Below are 19,444 nucleotides of genomic sequence, written 5' to 3'. Positions count from 1 at the left end.
TTTCACTGCCAGCACCGGCAATATTAGACAAAGGTACAGTATATCGGTTATCGATCAAATTTTCCGAAAAAGAAATACAGACGTGAGCAAAAAGGTATTAAATGTTATTAAATGGTATTAAATTAATAACATATTAAATGTAACTGAGGTGCAAAAATAATCTGCTCAGTTTTTGTTCTGCTAGATCTGTCTTGTTTCCCTGCACTTCTGCGTAATTTCCAAGTTAGAGCCTTGCCTGTGGTTAACCAATGAGCAAGTTATCGCTGTATGTCCCACCTCAGTAGTGACTCTGAGGAACAACAATCGGATCAACTTCCTAATACCAACAGATGTTCCTGTTTCTGGAAAAAAAGATCCTGTGGTGGGAAAGTGCCGTATCTTGCTCACATGCACATACACACAAGCACACACACACACACACCAAGTCTTGTTCTCCCAGGGTGATTCACGTGATAATGGTTTCAAAAAAATGTGGGGCATATTTTCAAATTGCACTGGTGCACCTAGTTATAACAATTAGTCGCACCGTCTCCAAAAATGGTCACAAAATGCGACTAAATGGTTGTACTCTGGAGCCCTGATACATATATGCCACATGCTCTACATTTCCCCATGGTAAATGGTCCAACATGCAAGGTAGAGGCACATTCTGCCTTCTTATATTAGATAACAGTGCAGCTTATGTTTTTTTCTTCTATACTGCTTATTCCAATGACTTCATCATAAAGACATCAACAAATATGACCTGTCCAAAGACTTCTTCATTGACAGTGAATGTAAGATCCAGCATGTCATTAATGTCATTATCCTTCATCCACTGCAGACTCTGGTGAAACTCCTCATCCAGGTATTCCAAGTCACTAAGGTCACAAGGACTGGGGAGGGCATAGAGTGGGGACAGATGAGTTACAATCATTAAAAACCACACATAGGCCAATGCCTGATTCTTTACAAACACAGTGGGAAACGTTTATAGTAATCACGTCTGTCTGAGCGAAATTGATCACTATAAGCAGATAATCATTATAACAGATTTTTTTTCTTCTTCTTTATGGCTATATTTCTCTAATCTAATTGAGATTTGTATATTTATATGGTAACAAAATGGACAATGTCACTTTTCTTAATTGTCTTAATTGTATCGATGATTTCAAAATACAGCACAGCTGCTTCAAACGCTTTTCAGACTACAGTACTGTACAAATTAAATTACTGAACTGTGTATTGTACATAAATATTCAGTTCAATTCAGTTCAGTTCATACAGTGCATTTTCACAACATAACATTGTCTCAAAGTGCTTACTGTAGTTTTGCTCATGCATCTTGGTGCCTTGTTTTTAGGAGTTTATCATAAGCATAGATGAGTCTATATTTGTCATTGAGAGAAAATTACTTTCTTTTTCCTGTCATGTTTTCTGTGCACGCTGCATAAGCCTCATCTAATCAGAAGCAGACGGGTCAGCGCAAGTAAAAGGAGATTAGAGTTTAAAAAAAAAAAAATAGCACAATTTAATTTTTTTCCCCCATATGTTTTCATGTATAAAAAGACCCAAACATCCATATCCATGATCCATATATAAAGTTGATCACTATAACTGTGATCATTATAAGCGTTTTCCACTGTATCAGATTATGCACCAGCAGACTTACATGCGCAGCAGTGCTTTGTAAAAGGGCCGGGTAAAGAAGGCATCAAGAAGGTATTGATGAATTAGTGCCAAGCCCAGGATACGTCCACTGAATCGAAACCTAGGGATGACATAACATTTTCAGCAACATTGACAAGCTCACATATAAAATACCATGCATAAATGCATACATACATACATGCATACATACAAACTGACTTCTATCAGAACTCACCACTCATGATGATTGTCCACAAAGGCAGACATTGGGCTGATTTGGACTGTGTAAGTATCATTGGCTGAGTACTCAAACAGGCCATAGTAAGGGTTGAAAAGCTCACGAGACACTAAGAAAAAGAATTCCCTGGAAGGGCCGCTATAATCCAACCTGGTTCAGAAGTTCACATATAAAGAAAAAGTTTTAATGAGGCCTTAATGAGCTTTAACAATTTTTGTGCATACTATTTTCAACAATTTCTTTTCTAATTCTATTCCATAGCACCAATTTCCTCATTTTAGCAAAGACAAAAACATCAAATCCTTTTCAAACTTTCAGCAGTCATTAGTTGCTCACTAAACAGGCTGTTCTTCAGTAATACAGAAAAAAGAGAGTGTGACAGTATGGAGACCCACCCTTCTTCTCCCACAAAGCTGACATAAAGTTTGCTCCTCTGCAGGTCCTTTCGGGAGTAGCACATGATCTGATTGAAGGCATCCTCCAGAAGGTGGTCCCTCCGAATAATCAGTCTGGGTACAGAAATTGGAAACGCATAACGAGATAGATATTATCAATCTATTATGAGAAGCACTTTCAAAATTAGACAGAACATGACAATGTTGTAACTGGACTGATATAAAGATTCAGATTGCACATTATTATTAAGGTGCGGATGCTAACGCATTACTATTGTGCTAACAAACAACAAATCTAACAGAACCAAGTAACAGCTAATGGACACAGTTAGATAAATGGATAAACTGAACTTACCTTTAGCTGCATGCACACTACCTTATGAGTAACAATACAAAATTAAACATTACATAGTGCACATTTTACTTTTTAGCAACAAAATGAATAGACCAAAGTTTCTCTGAGGAATTATCAAATGCCGAAAGGGGCAGGCACATCCATATAAACAAGAACCTGACTATGATTGACAGCAATTTTAACCAATAACCTGCTGAATAATACTAAACCAACAAGAGGACAGAATGGTTAGTGTATAAAAACAATTAAGATTAATTACACTCGCAAACAAATTGCAATAAACACAATAGAACTGGAATGTCATCCACTAATAGGCTGCTATAGTTCTTTTTAATACAAACTGTAATAGAAATTATAATTAGATATGCAAGATACAGTACCAGTCAAAAGACTGAGTATGCCTACAAAGGAGAGTGATGGTGTCACATCACGTGACCTGGCCACCTGACCTAAACACAGCAGAATTGGGGTGAATCTCATTATGCATACTTGAATATACTCGTGTTTTCATACAGCCGTTTTACGTCATCTTCCACTGCTGATGACCAGTTCCAATACTCAAGAACAGAAGCACAGAGGATGGTAAGAATCCCTGGATGTCATTCTTGCCACGCCCCCAATATCAAGGATGCATCGAATGGATCCTTGTCAAACGAGACCAATCCCATAAGTCATTGTGATCCAAGTTTGTTCTTGTGAGGCAAGTTAGCAAGACTGGTCTTGCCAAGACCACAAGTATGATCTTCGTGTTCTTAGTATTGAGAAATGCCCATGGTTTTGGAGAAATTCACCCAGAGAGTGAAGGAAAAGCAGCCAATGAGTACTCAGCATGTGGAAACTCCTTCAGAATTAGGGCTGCTTAATTAATCGGAAAAAAAAAACAACATAATCTTGATTCATACGGGTATGTGACCTCATTTCTAAATTACAATGGTTCTTCTGCATTATATTACACCAGCTGGATCAAAACAAGCACTCCTACTTTTTCCCCAGAGTGTCTCAAGTGTCCCATAATTATGCATTCTCTTTAAAGGCTGCTTTTCCACCGCACCAGGTACCAAAAGTACCAAAAGTATGGTACTTCAACGTATTGTTTTTCTACTGGTATAAAAACTGGTACCGGCACTGAATGACATCACAACGCGAGGTGAGGTATTTTGTACTGAATTACTGTATAAAAATGGCTGTAATATATAATAGGGCAGGAACACCAACGCTGCATGTTATGCACATGCAGTTCTTACATCGATAGTCAGCTAGATTAAGATCAGATGTTTTCTTACTTTCAACTGTGTACAGACATATCACAGGAAGTTTAGGTTTTGCAAAATATATTTTTACTCTGTCATAGGAAAAAAACAAGTTTTGCTATTTTAATTATTTCTTTTCAAGATTATCTAGGATATGTTTAAAAATCAGTTTAAAGTAACCTCCGCTGCTTTTGCTGGATGCGTTCCCTGAGACAATCATAATTTTCATCTTTGCTGTTTAAATCACTCCTACATGGGTTTGTGAGAAATTTATGTTGAACTCCTTTTTTGTTTTAATACCCTAATATTTATTACAAAATCACATTGCAATACTTAGAAATTTTCCAATGCCGTACTGCCCTAGTATATTAGTATATTATATAAAATATACTGAGTGAGAAAAAAAAGTTAAGCACCCAGAAGTAATGATCTGATTTGAATGTAATTTGGTACATGTGCAAGACCAGCGATGGGTATGTAAATCATTTGATTTGCAAGGAGCTGGCACGTCCAGTCTCCAAACACAGAGGACGCCTCATAGATGAATTAGACAGCATTACCAGCACTTGACGGAGTTTGATAGGGATTGCATTGTGGGTTTGCATGAGGCCGGGTGGTCATATTGTGCAATTGCCCAGCATGTGGGGCATGCAGATGACACAGTCACTCGATGTTGGAACTAATAGGCACGTGAGGGCACCTGCACAAGTTGTGACGGTTCCAGTCACCCAAGACAGACCACACAAAGAGAGGATTGTCATATTGTGCACCAAGTGTTACAGAACCCCATGACATCTGCGCCTGCCATTCAGATACAGGTATTAGACTTTCTACAACACCCCGTGTCATCCGGCACTGTGTCTCAACGACTGGCATCAGCTGGACTACGGGTTCAATGTCCCATGTGTAGGCTGCTATTAACACCAGCACAGAGACGGCTACATTTGGAGTGATGCTGTAACTGGGAGGCATGGACTGATAACAAGTGGCACTGTGCCATGTTCAGCAGTGAATCTCAGTTCTGCATTACCACAGATGACCATCGTGTATGCATATAGCCGCGCCAAGGGCAGAGGACCAATCCTGCCAATGCTGTGGAGAGGCACACTGGTGTTACTCCTGGCATCAGGGTGTGGGCAGCCACAGGGTATGACTTCAGGTCATTTCTGGTAGTGATTTGGGAGACACTGACGACACAGTGCTATGTCAGTGACATCCTGTGTCTGCATGTCTTACCACTCCTGAGACAATGCCCGTCCACACATGGCACATGTGTCTATGGACAGCCTTGCATCATGTTGAGGTCCTCCTGTGGCCAGCCAGGTCCGCTGATCTTTCCCCAGTCAAACACGTGTGGGATCACCTCGGACGTCAACTCAGACCCAGTGCCAATCTGCAGGATCTTGAGGGCCAGTTACAATAGCTGTGGGCCACCACTGCCTTCTGCACCGTATCGCAGCATGTATCCAGGCCCGAGGGTGGGAGAGGGTGCTACACCCTACTGACATGGGGCCAGCAGTGTGCCCATACTGCCAACTCTGTTGTCTGCTTAATCTGATTTTATAATCATTGTGATACAGTCACATGACCCTTCACCATGTGGAGATTTATTTCACCAGTGTGTCTGGGTGCTTAAATTTTTTTGTTACCGAGTATACTTTAGTTCTCTTGATGTTATCAAGATCTCTGATTCTTCCAGCCAGATCGCAGTTAAAGCTTGGGTTACTTCATTTGCCTATGCATCCTTATTTATTTGCCTCATTTATCATTGTTTTCTAAGTTCGCAACGATGGATGTATAGCGTTTCAGAGGCAGGCTATTTGCATAACCGATCAACAAAGAACGCATTTCAAGAGTCACTCCAAAGTACCAAAAAAGTACCCCTTTGGCACTTTTGATATTGGTGCTTCTGGTATGGCTGTCTTGGTTATCCTAACTGAATGGCTATTTGAGCATTTCCTTTCTGTTATCAAAAGCTGATATGGCTATCCAAGATCAATCATATGTTTGGCATAATCATGTTTTCTCGTATTTCCTTTTGCAGTAAACATTTGAATTTGAGAAAAAAAAATTCTTACAGAGAATTGTGATCTCAATTCTAAACAAAAAAAAATCGTCATTCTAAATTGTAGAGAATAGTTCAAATAAACCTTTCTGTGGGTAGACATGTCTGACCTTTTGACTGGTACAGTATATCTGTCTTTACGGGACAAATATGAGTGATTGAAGTGGCTCTAACACTGAATCAACATGAGTTATGTTAAATGACATTTAAGGTGCAAGAGCTTCTACATACTCAAACATTGTTCAGTTTGTTGCAGTGAAAAATCAGTTTACTGTATTGTCTTGTTTTTTATCATATGGTTAATTAGCAAATTCCAGCCAAACAGCAAAAATTTGCCCATTCATTAATGCTTTACTGCTAAACGTACATATTTTTCCATCAATCTCTCTAAAGTAAATTTAAGAAAATTTAAGTAAATTTTCCTATTTTCGAGTTTGATACTGACATCCTCAAATTAAGACGTATCAGACTTACTTCAGCTTGCCTGGTCCCTGACCATAGCCTTTGGTTTCTAACTTGCGATAGAAGTTTCTGAGTTTGGCTTCAAAATCACGCTTGTAGGGTGCAGGGGCCCGGGCATTAGCTCTCTGGGTTCCTATGAGAGATGGAGATGTGAATCGGCAAATAGTGAGCAAGTTAGAAATAAATGTAGAAAAGGAATTATAGCACATTAATTCGATTAAGCATTCATACCCATCTTCTATAGCAAAAGAACCATCTGTCATCTGTTAATGTGTGGAAATAAATTATATTTATGTCAAGAGTGTCCAATCCTGATCCCGGACAGCCACATTGTGTGCAGGTTTTCCAGCTGTATTTAAACAACCAATAACCTACAAATTGAGGGAAAAGGCTAAATCAGTAACATTAAGAAAATTTATTTTTGGTAGTAGTAGTTAAATGCTCTGCTGGAAGGAAACTATGAAAGTAGATCAGTCCTCGAGGACCAGTAATAAATTAACCCTGAATTATGTGAAATACAGCAGACTTGTGAAACCTCTTTCTTGGTAAGCACCCGAGAAAGTACAAAACAAAAATAAAATAAGTAGCTAGAATGATTATTAGTGGCCTATTCATTCCATTAGGGATTTTCGTCTCCAATGACCCTAGCCTACCATTCAAGTATGCCTAGTACCTGTTAAAATGTCCTTGAATGGTACAGGTAGTATGGCCCAGCAGAACAACTTGCACGCTCAGGGCCACAAAGACTGTGGATATAAAGCTAGCTGCATATGTACTGCATGGTGCATATGTAGTGTAGGGGAAAAAACGGCCTTGCGGTATGTGGGTATGCAAGCTTACCAGGGGAACTCTGTGGGGAAGAAACCGGTGAGCCACGGCCAGACTGACAATAGTTGGGGTGCAATAAGGCATGCGGTGGAATGTACGACATCACATCCTCTTCAAACAAGCTGCAGGGTGCAAAGAACAGACAGAAATCTTCAAACACACTGTCACAGGGAGCAACTGGCTTTATTTCCTATGAGGCCATAAGGGTAACTTTATAAATAGAAAAAAATGCCATAAAACAAAGCAAAGGTTCACCTGAGTAAGATGACTAGGTCAGCATCACTAGACAGACGAGCCAAACCAGAAACTCCTTCACTGCGAATAAACTGTACCTTCTCCCTGTAGACAGAAACACAACTTTACTATGTAGTTCAAGTGGGCTTGTGATAACCTAACCAGAAAATTGAGTTTAGCTTAAGACTTTCAAATATTGTTGAAGTGTGGAAAATTAGTGAAATACAGTGGTACCTCAGTACTTGAACTCATTACAACTCGAATTTCTTACCAACCAATCAGTTTGGAAAAAAAAAGACCTAGAACTTGATCTGAATCTCAGAAGTCGAACCGTGAAAGCCGACCTAAGATAACTTGTACACGCAAGGAAATGAGTCACGCGGCATGTCTCAGCGGAAACAAAAGGTAACGCTTCAGTCTCAGCCTCGCATTCGCTGAGATAGCATCGTTTGTTGGTGATAGTGCTTTTTTTATTGAAAATATCAACTGGGGAAGCAGGGACAATCGGGAAGCAATCGGGAAACACAGGGTTTAATTGAGAACAGGCAGAACAAGACAATGACGATACAGAGGACTAATGACAACAACCAGAAACAGCTGATAACACGGGGATTCCACATGAGGTTAATGAGGGGGCGTGGCACAAGGAAGGAGTGGACGATCGGGGCGGGACAGGGGTACATTCTTTATCGTTTTGGAAGCCATTAAGAAAAAAATGCTTTTCTTGTTTTATCCTGTTCATTTTGTGTTTAAATGCTTAAAAAAAAAAATCTACATATTTAGGTGTAATTTTTTGGGACCGGGAGCCAATTAATTGGTTTTCCATTATTTCTTATGGGGAAAATTCGATCAGAACTCAAACTTTTTAGGATTCGAACCCGAGTTCTGAACGGATTAAGTTCGAGTTCTGCGGTACCACCATTTATAGTGAAATACTTGTGTTTTTTTGCCTAGAAAAACAATATCAAAGGGAAATAAAAAAATGGAAATAGCAGCAGGTACTCTGCCACAACTGTCAACCTACCTGAGTGAATGATTTCTGATCAACTCTGGCTGTCTTTCTTGCAAGATCTCAAAGATGTTTGGTTGCCGTAGAAATGCCACAATTTTGTCATTGTAGGCTACAAGAAAAGCCAGTCTTCATCAGTCAAGTAACACTGAAAAGTTGAGGTATGCCCTGTGAATACTCTCTTTTCTTTGGTATCCCCACGAGACCCATATTGGTCTATGTTGTATCACCAAATAATGTTTACTGCTTCAGTTTTAACCTCAAAGCTTTTGTGATTATACTCACCCACAGGTACCACATCCTGATACTGGGTGCGACTGATTGTGTTAAAGGTATTGGAGGGACGAGGCAGGACAGGGGGATTGGCGTGTCGGGGGTCATCACCCACCTAAAATACAGTAGAATAACAGAGTCAATCGAAATTTCATAATCTTTAATGGTTCTAGGCCTGCCATGAATACATCCAGCCGTTAATCTATTTTCTATACTTGCTTGTCCTATGCAAGGTTCAGAGCCTAACACAGCTAAAGGGCAAAGCAGAGAACCAAACACAGGGAGAACATACAAAATCCACTCACATAGAGCCAGGGCGGAGACTCAAACCCTGGTCTCAGCAGTGTTAGGCGACCGTGCTACCCACGGACAGTCTGCCTTGCAGTCTAGTTTAACTGGGGATGGTTTCTTCTTTAAATTATGTTAATATTTAGGGCCTTGTAATCTAATCTTCCTGACTTGTACTTTTTTTCCACACTTTTTTTTCAACAGTAATGGAAGTGGGTCGTAAGGGAGTAAAAAGTAAAATATTTGGGTCCAACAGCAGTATATTATATAGTGAGTGCATGAGTTCTTTATCTGTGGTTTCCACTGTCAAGAGAGGAAACAACATTGTTATGGTGTTAGATGAGAGAGATCCATGTCAACCATTATCATTTTAATATTACATAAGAAGCATGCCATTGCATCAGAATGGGTAGTCCTGCATTCTTCTGCAATATACATTTATCTGGTAATTTATATTTATATCACCTGCAACATGTTTATTAAATCTGGCTGGCAGATTGATCTTTTGGTTTCACAAAATAAAAAATGGCGTAACGTATTCTGCGATTAATTGCTGGCAAGTTTCACAACTGGCACCAGCAAAATTAGACAAAAATCTATTGGTTATCGATCGAATTTTCCAATGCAGAAATATGGAGGCAAGCAAAAAATGCATTTGTTAAATTTGTTAAACTGAAGTACAAAAAATAATTCTATCTGCTGAGTTTTTGCTCTGCTGGTTATATCTTTTACCCGCACTTCCGCATCACTTCCAAATTAAAAGTGGTGCTTGTGGTCAACTATTCAGGAAGTTATCACTCTATGTGGATCCCCTGTAGTTTGTGTTCAAATGAAAGGTACCTAGTCTAAAGTGGATACTAAAAAAAGAGTTCCGGAACTGCCTCAGAGGACCTACAATTGGGCCAAGTACTTGTTGTGTGAATGCAACAAAAGTTCCTGGCCATGGAAAAAAGTTCCTGCAGTGTGAAAGTGCCTACTGGCAGATAATGGCTGCTCACCTCGCCAGCGCTGTGACTGCGCTGGCGATTTAGGTGCTGACGATGGGCTAACAGGCTGCTGGGCCTTGCACTCTGCAGGGGAAGTCGAGGGTCTATAAAAGTGGTGGTCCTACTGTTGTGGTCCACAAAGAACGCCTGTAAACACACAGGGAATAAAAACACACAGAGCAAAAAATACTGAAGAAAGTACTGCATGACATTCAAACCCAATAAATAAAAAACAAAAGTTACAATACATTATGACTTATTTCTTCTAACACAGCAAAAGGTCACTGATAAATTTGCCATTAAAATCATTCAGGGTTCATTTTTTTACACCCAGATTTAATGAACTGTGATAAACAATATTAGACTGACTAAGGTAAAGAACTATAAAATGAAAGGCAAAGGTAAAGAATTCATGAATGAAATATTAATTGGTTAATAGTTCAAATTAAAATGGGATTTACAAAAACAACACAAAACACTCATTAACTAAGATAAACTAAATGAATTATTATTAATGAATTAATAAATTTAGAATATACAGTGGTACCTCAGTTCTCAAACTCATTAGAACTCGAATTTCTTAAAAGTCTAACCAACCAGTTCGGAAAAAAATGACCTAGATCTCGATCTGAATCTCAGAAGTCAAACTGTGAACACCGACCTAAGATAACTTGCATGCATGGGGAAATGAGTCACGCGGCACGTCTCTCAGCGGAAACAAAGGGTAACGCTTCAGTCTCAGCCTCGCATTCGCTGTGATAGCATCATGCATGTTTACACTAGCTGAATACATATATTTAGACAGTAAAAATACATTTAGACAATGATATGCAGTAACAGTAATTATTATTATATAATAAAATACATTTTAAAATAAAGATTTCTTATTAATTTTAATATTAATAATGTATTAATACATTTAATTATAAAAATATTGTCGTACCCAGCGGGGACGGAATGGAGACAAAGGCGCAGACATCAGGGTATCGGGGAATACGGGGTTTAATTACAGGTAAGGCAGGCAAAACGCAGACGGACAATGACCAGACTGGGGAAAGAAACTGAAACGCGGACTAAATACAGAGGACTAATGACAACAACCAGAAACAGCTGATAACACGGGGATTCCACATGGGGTTAACGAGGGGGTGTGGCACACGGAAGGAGCGGACGATTGGGACAGGACACATTGTTTTTTTTTTTTTGTTTTTTTTTTTTAACTTTGCACATTGTTTTGATACATTTACTTTCTTACTTTAAAAATTACTGTTTTGATAAATGTGCTTAGATGTGTTTAGTACAGTATATGCTTTTCTTGTTTTGTCCGGTTCATTTTGTGTTTAAATGCTAAAAAAAAACATTTTGGTGTAATTTTTTGGGGCCGGGAACCAATTAATTGGTTTTCCATTATTTCTTATGGGGAAAATTTGATCATAACTCGAACTTTTTAGGATTCGATCCGGGGTTCTGAACGGATTAAATTCGAGTTCTGAGGTACCACTGTAATTGCAAAATATATTTGAAAACACAATTGAAAAAGAGGAATAACTGAATTCACAAATTGAATTAAGAATTCAGATTTCAATCTGCCATTTGAATGGGCTATTTGCTTTCCATGTGCATTTCCATTTTCCAACTGCTTTTCCATTAGCTATTCCATTTTACGTGAGAAATGTGAGCATAAGCACTATTCGGCAATCTTGTAATGGCATAACCCAACAGGCAAAACAGGAAATAACAGCACAGATATTTTTAAACAGCACATCACAAAAAAACAATTACATCTCAGAAAGTAAAGCAGCACAAACAAAAATCTCAACGGCATAAACTGGCACAAACATGGCACATGATTTTTATCACATTGTGGGGATGAAATCTGAAACATTGGGGACACCAACTTTACGCAAGTGCCAAACTTATAGCTAGGGTAGATCTCTAACCTGTCAGAGTGTTTGTTGTATCCCATGGCTAATTTGTATTTTTTGGCCTGGTTTTACCAGTACAAGGCCCAAAGTGTCACGGAATTCCACACAGAATTCGAATAGGTATTCAAAAAGGAAAAGCAAATGGAAAATGGAAGTGCAAATAGAAAAAGGAATTGCACTTTTAAATGCCAGATTAAAAACTGTATTCCTGATTTAATTTGTGAATTCAGTTATTTTTCTTTTGTTCCTTATTAATTTATGAATTCATTCATGTTTTTTTAAAGTACTTAGTGTTTTATGTTGTTTTTGTAAATCCACTTTTTAATTTGAACTGTTTATTGGTTTGATATTTTACGAAAGAGGATTAGGGCCACCATGAAAATATTATTTGAATTCTGACTTTTTTTTTCTCAGAATTCTGAGTTTAGAAAAAAAGTTTGTAGACCTGAGCTATCCACCTCTGCAAATAACAAGTAGATAATACATCAAGTATGAAAATAAATTGAATTAAGTGAGCTGGTGATTTGCTGACAGAAACAAAGCAAAAGAAAATTGGATGGTGCAGAAATATTACCCCTAACCTTTCCAGTGTGGTCATGCTTCATTTCCCAGCCACGGGGCAGCTCCAGTTGCTTGTTGGCGAACATATTGAGGAAGGCCACCAGGTCACGATTGTGCTGGTAGCGTTCAAAGTGGTGTGTATCACGCCTCACCTTGCTTATCATGTGCTTCAGACAGGTATTACTTGTAAACATGCGATAGGCACTCTGGGGAATAAAAGAAAGACTGTCTAAATGCTGGGGGACTGAGGTGTGACATAATCAGGAATTAAACAGCTGATAAAACTATGATTACGAATTTCTGTGCTAGTTCCCATTCAAACACGTGGCATTTTGTATTTGACTGAACTTTCTGAGGAAGTTTCAATATAGTCAAGCTGCATGGGTTGACCATTATCTAACTAGAAGAATAAAGTTTGATTTTTTATTGTTGCAGATAATACGATGAACTCACAGGGTTGGAATGCAACACGGTGAAAAAGTCAGGGCTGGTTAGAAATTTGGCGCTAGGAGTTTGAAGGAGCTGTGCGAGACGCGTGCGAGAGCTTGAGTGGGGTACACTGCCATCCCGTCGGTACTCTGCAAAAAAACATAACAGCTCAACATTCTGTCCAGGAGTCTACCAAGGACACTATAGATGCCGTTAATGTATTGGCACTGTATAGCAGTACTGCAGCTACATCAGCATACCAGGGATGGAGTGGTACATCAGGTCACTGTCGTCAGAAGGAGTTTCAGGTAGCTGCTCTTCTGGCTGCTCATTAGTCATGGTTCTGCGAATGCTCTGGTACCTGGGGAGAAGATGTTGAAGTTGGAAAAAAAAAAAAAGAGTTTACTTAGCTATTTTCCTGGCAAAAAAACAAAAGAATAAAATGTTTGCATTGTAGTTCCTCTCAACACTTAGCAGGATAAATGGTTTGAAGGCTGAATTGTTGTCTGACCTGCGGTTTAATTGCTCCATTTGCTGGATAGAGTTAGACCTTTGCAGCACCTGGGGGGCAGGGGGGGCAGTGGGTCGTTGCCATGTGGTGGTGCGGTTCACATGATCAACGTAGAATATGCGTCCATGACTGTCAATCCGGGCCTCCCAATCTTGATATGCAGGAAAGGTGTCTGTATATTTATTCAGTAACCCCCACTCTCTCTCTTCCTCTCTCCCCCCCCTTCCCTCCCACACTCTCCATCTTGCACACCCACACACTTACACATGTTTATATTCATATCTTTGTGGGGACCATCCATTCATATCTATGGGAAAAACCTTAATCCTAGCAATGACAACCTTAACCACTACCAAACCCTAACCATAACCATAACCATAAGTAACCAAATAAAATACAATACTGACATTTTTGTAACACATTTATATAAAAGTCAGTTTCCCTAAAGGGGAAACAAAAAATGGTTTTTATCACATTGTGAGGACATTTTGTCCCACAAGATAAAATATACATCACACACACACATCATTATGGGGACTCTCCATTGACTTCTATGGGCTTTACTCTAACCTTTACCTAGCCTTAACCTTAACCATATGTAACCAAACAAAATACAAGACTTTTGGCTATTTTTGATTGCATTCACATACATTATATGAACAAAAATATTGGGACACACCTCTTAATCATTGAATTCAGCTGTTTCATTCAGACCTATTGCAACAGGTGTATAAAATCAAGCACCTAGCTACAGTATGCAGTCAGCTTTACAAACATTTGTGAAAGAATGGGTCTTTCTGAAGAGCTCAGTGAATAAAAGTATGGTACCGACATAGGATGCCACCTATGCAATAAGTCAGTTTGTAATATTCCTTCCCTGCTAGATACTCCACAGTCAACTATGGTTTTTGTGCAATGTAGAAGCATTTAGGCACAACAGAAGCTCAGCAACGAAGTGGCAGACTTTGTAAAGCAGGGGTCTCAAACTCTGGTCCTAGAGGCCCGGAGCCCTGTGTAGCTTAGTTCTTTCCCCCTTCCACCACAAATCATCCAGCTCAAAAGCTGTGTGGTAATTAGCACAAAGAGTTGAATCAGGTGTGTTAAATGAGGGTGAACCAAAAACTGTGTAGGGCTACGGCCCTCCAGGACTGGAGTTTGAGACCCTTGATGTAAAGTGACTGAGCAGGGTTGCCGAGTGTTGAGGAGCATAGTGCGTAAGTCGCCAAAGCTCTGTTGACTCAATAACTACAGAGTTCTAAGCTTCCCCTGGTATTAACCCCAGCAGAAAAACTGTGTGCTGGGAGCTTCATCATATGGGCTTCTATGGCCAGGCAGCTGCATGCAAGCCTCACATCTCCAAGCACAATGCCAAGCATCAGAAGGAGTGGTATAAAGCACGCCACCAGAGGACCCTAGAGCTTTGTAAATGTGTCATGTGGAGTGATGAATCACGCTTCTCTGTCTGACAGATGAGTTTGGTTTTGGTGGAGAACTTGCCTGACTGCCTTGTGCAAACTGTAAAGTGTGGTGGAGGAGGGATAATGGTACGGGGTTGTTTTTCAGGGGCTAGGCTAGACTTCCTAGTTCCAACGAAGGAAACTCTTAACGCTTCAGCATACCAAGACATTTCAGACAATTGTCTGATAACTCCAAGTTTGTGGGAACAGTTTGGGGATAGCCGTTTCTGTTCCAGCATGACTGTGCCCAAGTGTACAAAGCAAGGGCCATAAAGACATGGTTGAGTGAGTTTGGTGTGGAAGAACTTGACTGACCTGCCCAAGGGCCTGATCTCAACCCCATCGAACACCTTTGAGATGAACTAGAATAGAGATTGTGAGCCAGGCCTTCACATCCAACATTAGTGCCTGACCTCACAAATGCTCTTCTGGATGAATAGACAAAAATTCCCACAGACACATTCCAAAATCTTGTGGAAAGCCTTCCCAGAAGAGTGGCAGCTGTTATAGCTGCAAAGGGGGGACCAACTCCATATTGATGCCTATGGATTTAGAATGGGATGTCATAAAAGTTCCTGTAGGTGTAATGGCCAGGTGTCCCAATACTTTTGTCCATATTGTATGTTTTTATAAAACTGAGGTTTTTATTGTGGGAAGCTCAAAAAATGTCCCCACAAGCAAAAAAGTAACAGATTGTACCACATTGTGGGGACAACTGGTCCTCACAATGCGGTAAATACGAACTCACACATGTAAACACATACACTGGCACATACACCACTTACTTGGGGGCAGGGGCTCATCCACTCTCTGGTAGCGACTGACATCATGTCGTACTGAGGGGAGGGACCGCACTGGCTGATGTCCATTGAACCGGGAGCCTATTTTCACATAGGGAGGAAAGTACATCAAACTTGCATAAAAATTGGTTACAAAAACAACTGTGCTTTGTGGTCCCTCCAGCACAAATGATAAAAGATAATCTTTAAAATCAATGTTTAAAAAAAAATGTAAAAAACAAAAAAAAAAAAAAACAGTACTAAAATTAATCTGCGGGTATGTATACTTTTAGATTAAAATGAAAATGAAGCATGGGAACAAAATACAATATGTAATATATAATCATGAATTTTACGACAGATATTGTGATTGGGATTTGATTTGCGAGGTCGGCATGAATTTGCAAAACTATTCTCCCAACACTTTTAAACCCTGGGTCAGACGTGCTGTGTAATGCACATCCTAAAATGCCAGCCTTTGGACTTGCTAATCGTCTAGTTTCAAATTGCGATTTTGATTTGAAATTGATAAATCATTTAATCATTCACCCCTACGAAAGACCCAACACCGGACAAGGGAGATGACTCTCCATCTTATTTCAGTATGGAGTGATGTCCACTATCAACACCAATTTGCATAGATCATACACAACCATCATGTGTGCGAGGAAATAGGTCTATGTGAAGAACTGTCCCAAAAGTCACTATTTTATTTGTCTATTAATGATACATTCTGTACATTATCAGACATGTTTGGAAAATTCAGTACTCATTCAAGCTCCAGTTTAGTGAGTTAATTGCTGTTTCCATCTTACAAATGTGCCTTTACAGATATCTTTGCTCCCAAATTTTTACTCTGTAGGCTTGTAATAACTGCAGACATGGCAGATTCAAACTGGATTAAAATTACGGACCTTGACGGATCTAATTGCATCAATTACATCACGTCCCCAGGTAAAACAAATCCCATCAGAATAAGGCTTTAGCAAATAAACATACAGCATGTGGCAAGCAGATTGTAGTACTGTTTCACGAAATACCTCCTACACACAGACATAGCAAGGAATGTTTTAATTATAATTAAAAAAACAGTATCTAGGTTAAATAGTCGATGTAAACAGAATAAGGAATAATTCTGCATAGATTGTTGGTTGCATAGCTTACACGACTTTGCTAATTCGCCTTACTCTGTGTACTCGATTGTGTCCTTTTTCTAAAAAGACCTCAAATGATACAGTACATAGAGACAACGGCAACTTAAATCTATCATAGTAATATTTGAAGTTAGCATGTGCAAATACTTATTTTGATACTCCGGTCTAACGATAGTTTGCACAAATGATAAATTAGTAAGAATGTTGCAAAAGTACATTCCTCTCTGCAACTGCCAATATTAGTTTCAAAGTTGAACAGATAAAGGTTAAAGGTAAAGCATATTAATCCATTGGGCATATTCAATTACAAATTCTCCAGCCTTGTCTACCATAACTTTTACAATTTCTTGTATGGTACAGATCATTCATTAGTCACCCAATAAAGACTTAGTTAGCAAACATATTTTGTTTGCTCTTTCTGTTCTCAAGACCTGCCCTTACCTGTATCTTCATCCAACTGAGTGACGAGACACACTGAATCCACAGAGGATCTTGCCCCCAAAGACACGTTTTGTTCCTCCTGGGACATGCCACCAGCTGCCTGTAAACTTAGTCTCCTTTGCCAGATCTCCTCTCCTTCATTATCACCTTCATTTTCTGGGCCGTCTTGATTCTCATCATTTATTGGGCCAGACCCAGGATCTCCACCTCCTTTATCAGCTACATCACTCCTTGTGGCAGCAGTGTCAGTGATATTATTCTCCGTTGGATTGGCATCAGAGGAAGCCATAAAGCATTCTTCATTTATCTATATAAAACAAAAAAGTATCATGATACATCAAAAGTTTCGGGATACCTCAACAAGCATTTTGCACATACAATAATTTGCCTTTACTGTCCTATTAACTAATTAATTGATTAACTAATCTATTATTAATTCAGTACTGGGGAAGGGTCCTCCAAATTTGATGCTGATCAGTCAATAGGGGGCACTACAGCAATGTAACGTGTGTCTAAACCTGCAAAACCAGTGCAACTGACATTTTTCTCATTTCTGTTCGAGTAATGTTCATAACAGAGTGGCTGTTCTGTCCTGAAACCGTAAAGCTGGAATTTTTTTAAACGTAGTATGCATTTTACAAAATGTCGAATAATTTCTAATAAAGTAGTTTATTGGTGATTTCATGTTGGTCGAAGTTTCCGGTTTTTAACAACTGTATACGGTTATTTTCTATACAAATCAATTCAGATGAAACAAAAAAATGTATGTGCTCAGGGTTGCAAACTCTTTCAGACTCACGCAAGAAATCGTACGGCAAATCTATAATATTCCATTCTGAACTTAAAATTAGCTGCATCAAAAACGATAGGGCAGTTTGCAAACCCTACAGACTATTTACAAGGTAATAAAACTTTTAAATACATATAAATGTGTGCACAGAACATAGAACAAAAAATCTCACTCCATGCAGCTGACCAAAGTTGGCAACCTTGCATTTTATTTGAAATGAGAAGTAAAATGCAGTTTGACTGAAGTGGCTTATCATTCCTTTGCTTTGTTACTCGGACAAATACAAAACGAATGAATAAACATTATATGCGTCTCTTTTTGTATCTTTTCTAAATAATAAGACTGCGTGCCCATACCCAACTGTAATATAGCGATTAAAATGATCTATTCTTTTAGTATTTATGTTAAAGCAGGACTTTTATTTTATTACTGTTGTGTGATTAAGATTAATTTCACACGATTAATCTTTGGAAATACTTAAATTAATAAGCACAAAAACATTTGACATAAACACGACTGTATTATGGGTTTTACTGCTTTTTTTGGAGTCACCGACTCTGCTGCTGTGAGGATTACAAACGGTCTCTTTGTTGTTTTGATGGGTTAGCGGTATGCTAATGCTATTGCCCATTAACAAAAACAAAAGGTATGATACGTTGAAGTATGCCTTTTTGACTCATTGAAAATGATCAAACTTAATTCATAAGCCAGGTAGTGCACAAAACAGTACAGTGGTACCTCAGAACTCAAACTTAATCTGTTCAGAACTCCGGATCGAATCCTAAAAAGTTCAGGTTCTGATCGAATTTTCCCATAAGAAATAATGGAAAACCAATTAATTGGTTCCCGGCCCCAAAAAATTACACCTAAATGTTTTTTTTTAGCATTTAAACACAAAATGAACCAGATAAAACAAGAAGAGCATATACTGTACTAAACACATCTAAGCACATTTATCAAAACAGTAATTTGTAAAGTAAGAAAATAAATGTATCCAAACAATGTGTCCTGCCTCCATCATCCTCTCCTTCCGTGTGCCACACCCCCTCGTTAACCCTGTGTGGAATCCCCGTGTGATTAGCTGTTTCTGGTTGGTGTCATGAGTCCTCTGTATTTCGTCCGCGTTTCAGTTTGTTTCCCCAGCCCGGTCATTGTATTGTCCATCTGCGTTTTGCCTGCCTTACCTCTAATTAAACCCCGTATTCCCCGATACCCTGACGTCTGCACCTTTGTCTCCGTTCTGTCCCCACTCGGCACAACAATAATGTTATAATTAAATGTATTAATGGTTTATTATTAATATTAAAGTAATTAATAAGAAATCTTTATTTTAAAATGTAATTTATTATATAATAATAATTACTGTTACTGTCTCTCATTGTCTA

General features: G+C 38.9%; 1 protein-coding gene across 7 annotated transcripts in view; it reads right to left on the bottom strand.

The window, feature by feature from the left end:
* The window catches only part of hecw2b (HECT, C2 and WW domain containing E3 ubiquitin protein ligase 2b), a 42,305-nt gene that overhangs the window by 8,290 nt on the left and 14,571 nt on the right, over positions 1 to 19,444 (bottom strand). For 4 of the 7 annotated variants that reach the window (XM_023844584.2, XM_023844585.2, XM_072715376.1 and 1 more), the window contains exons 10-25: positions 17,270 to 17,576; positions 15,681 to 15,776; positions 13,439 to 13,610; positions 13,188 to 13,288; positions 12,952 to 13,076; positions 12,519 to 12,704; positions 10,025 to 10,159; positions 8,751 to 8,853; positions 8,481 to 8,577; positions 7,478 to 7,561; positions 7,235 to 7,344; positions 6,407 to 6,527; positions 2,263 to 2,376; positions 1,865 to 2,017; positions 1,652 to 1,750; positions 746 to 875 (exon numbers count right to left, since the gene is read on the bottom strand). In XM_023844584.2, the coding sequence (XP_023700352.2) occupies positions 746 to 875; positions 1,652 to 1,750; positions 1,865 to 2,017; positions 2,263 to 2,376; positions 6,407 to 6,527; positions 7,235 to 7,344; positions 7,478 to 7,561; positions 8,481 to 8,577; positions 8,751 to 8,853; positions 10,025 to 10,159; positions 12,519 to 12,704; positions 12,952 to 13,076; positions 13,188 to 13,288; positions 13,439 to 13,610; positions 15,681 to 15,776; positions 17,270 to 17,576 (2,133 nt within the window). The remainder of the gene's footprint in view (positions 1 to 745; positions 876 to 1,651; positions 1,751 to 1,864; positions 2,018 to 2,262; positions 2,377 to 6,406; positions 6,528 to 7,234; positions 7,345 to 7,477; positions 7,562 to 8,480; positions 8,578 to 8,750; positions 8,854 to 10,024; positions 10,160 to 12,518; positions 12,705 to 12,951; positions 13,077 to 13,187; positions 13,289 to 13,438; positions 13,611 to 15,680; positions 15,777 to 17,269; positions 17,577 to 19,444) is intronic. The other 3 variants (XM_072715370.1, XM_072715380.1, XM_072715379.1) reach the window with 2 other exon arrangements.

Source organism: Paramormyrops kingsleyae, chromosome 1 (assembly GCF_048594095.1).
Source record: "Paramormyrops kingsleyae isolate MSU_618 chromosome 1, PKINGS_0.4, whole genome shotgun sequence".
NCBI lineage: Eukaryota > Metazoa > Chordata > Actinopteri > Osteoglossiformes > Mormyridae > Paramormyrops > Paramormyrops kingsleyae.
The sequence above is the reverse complement of the archived record's forward strand: the minus strand, read 5'-3'. Positions and strand labels throughout refer to the sequence as shown.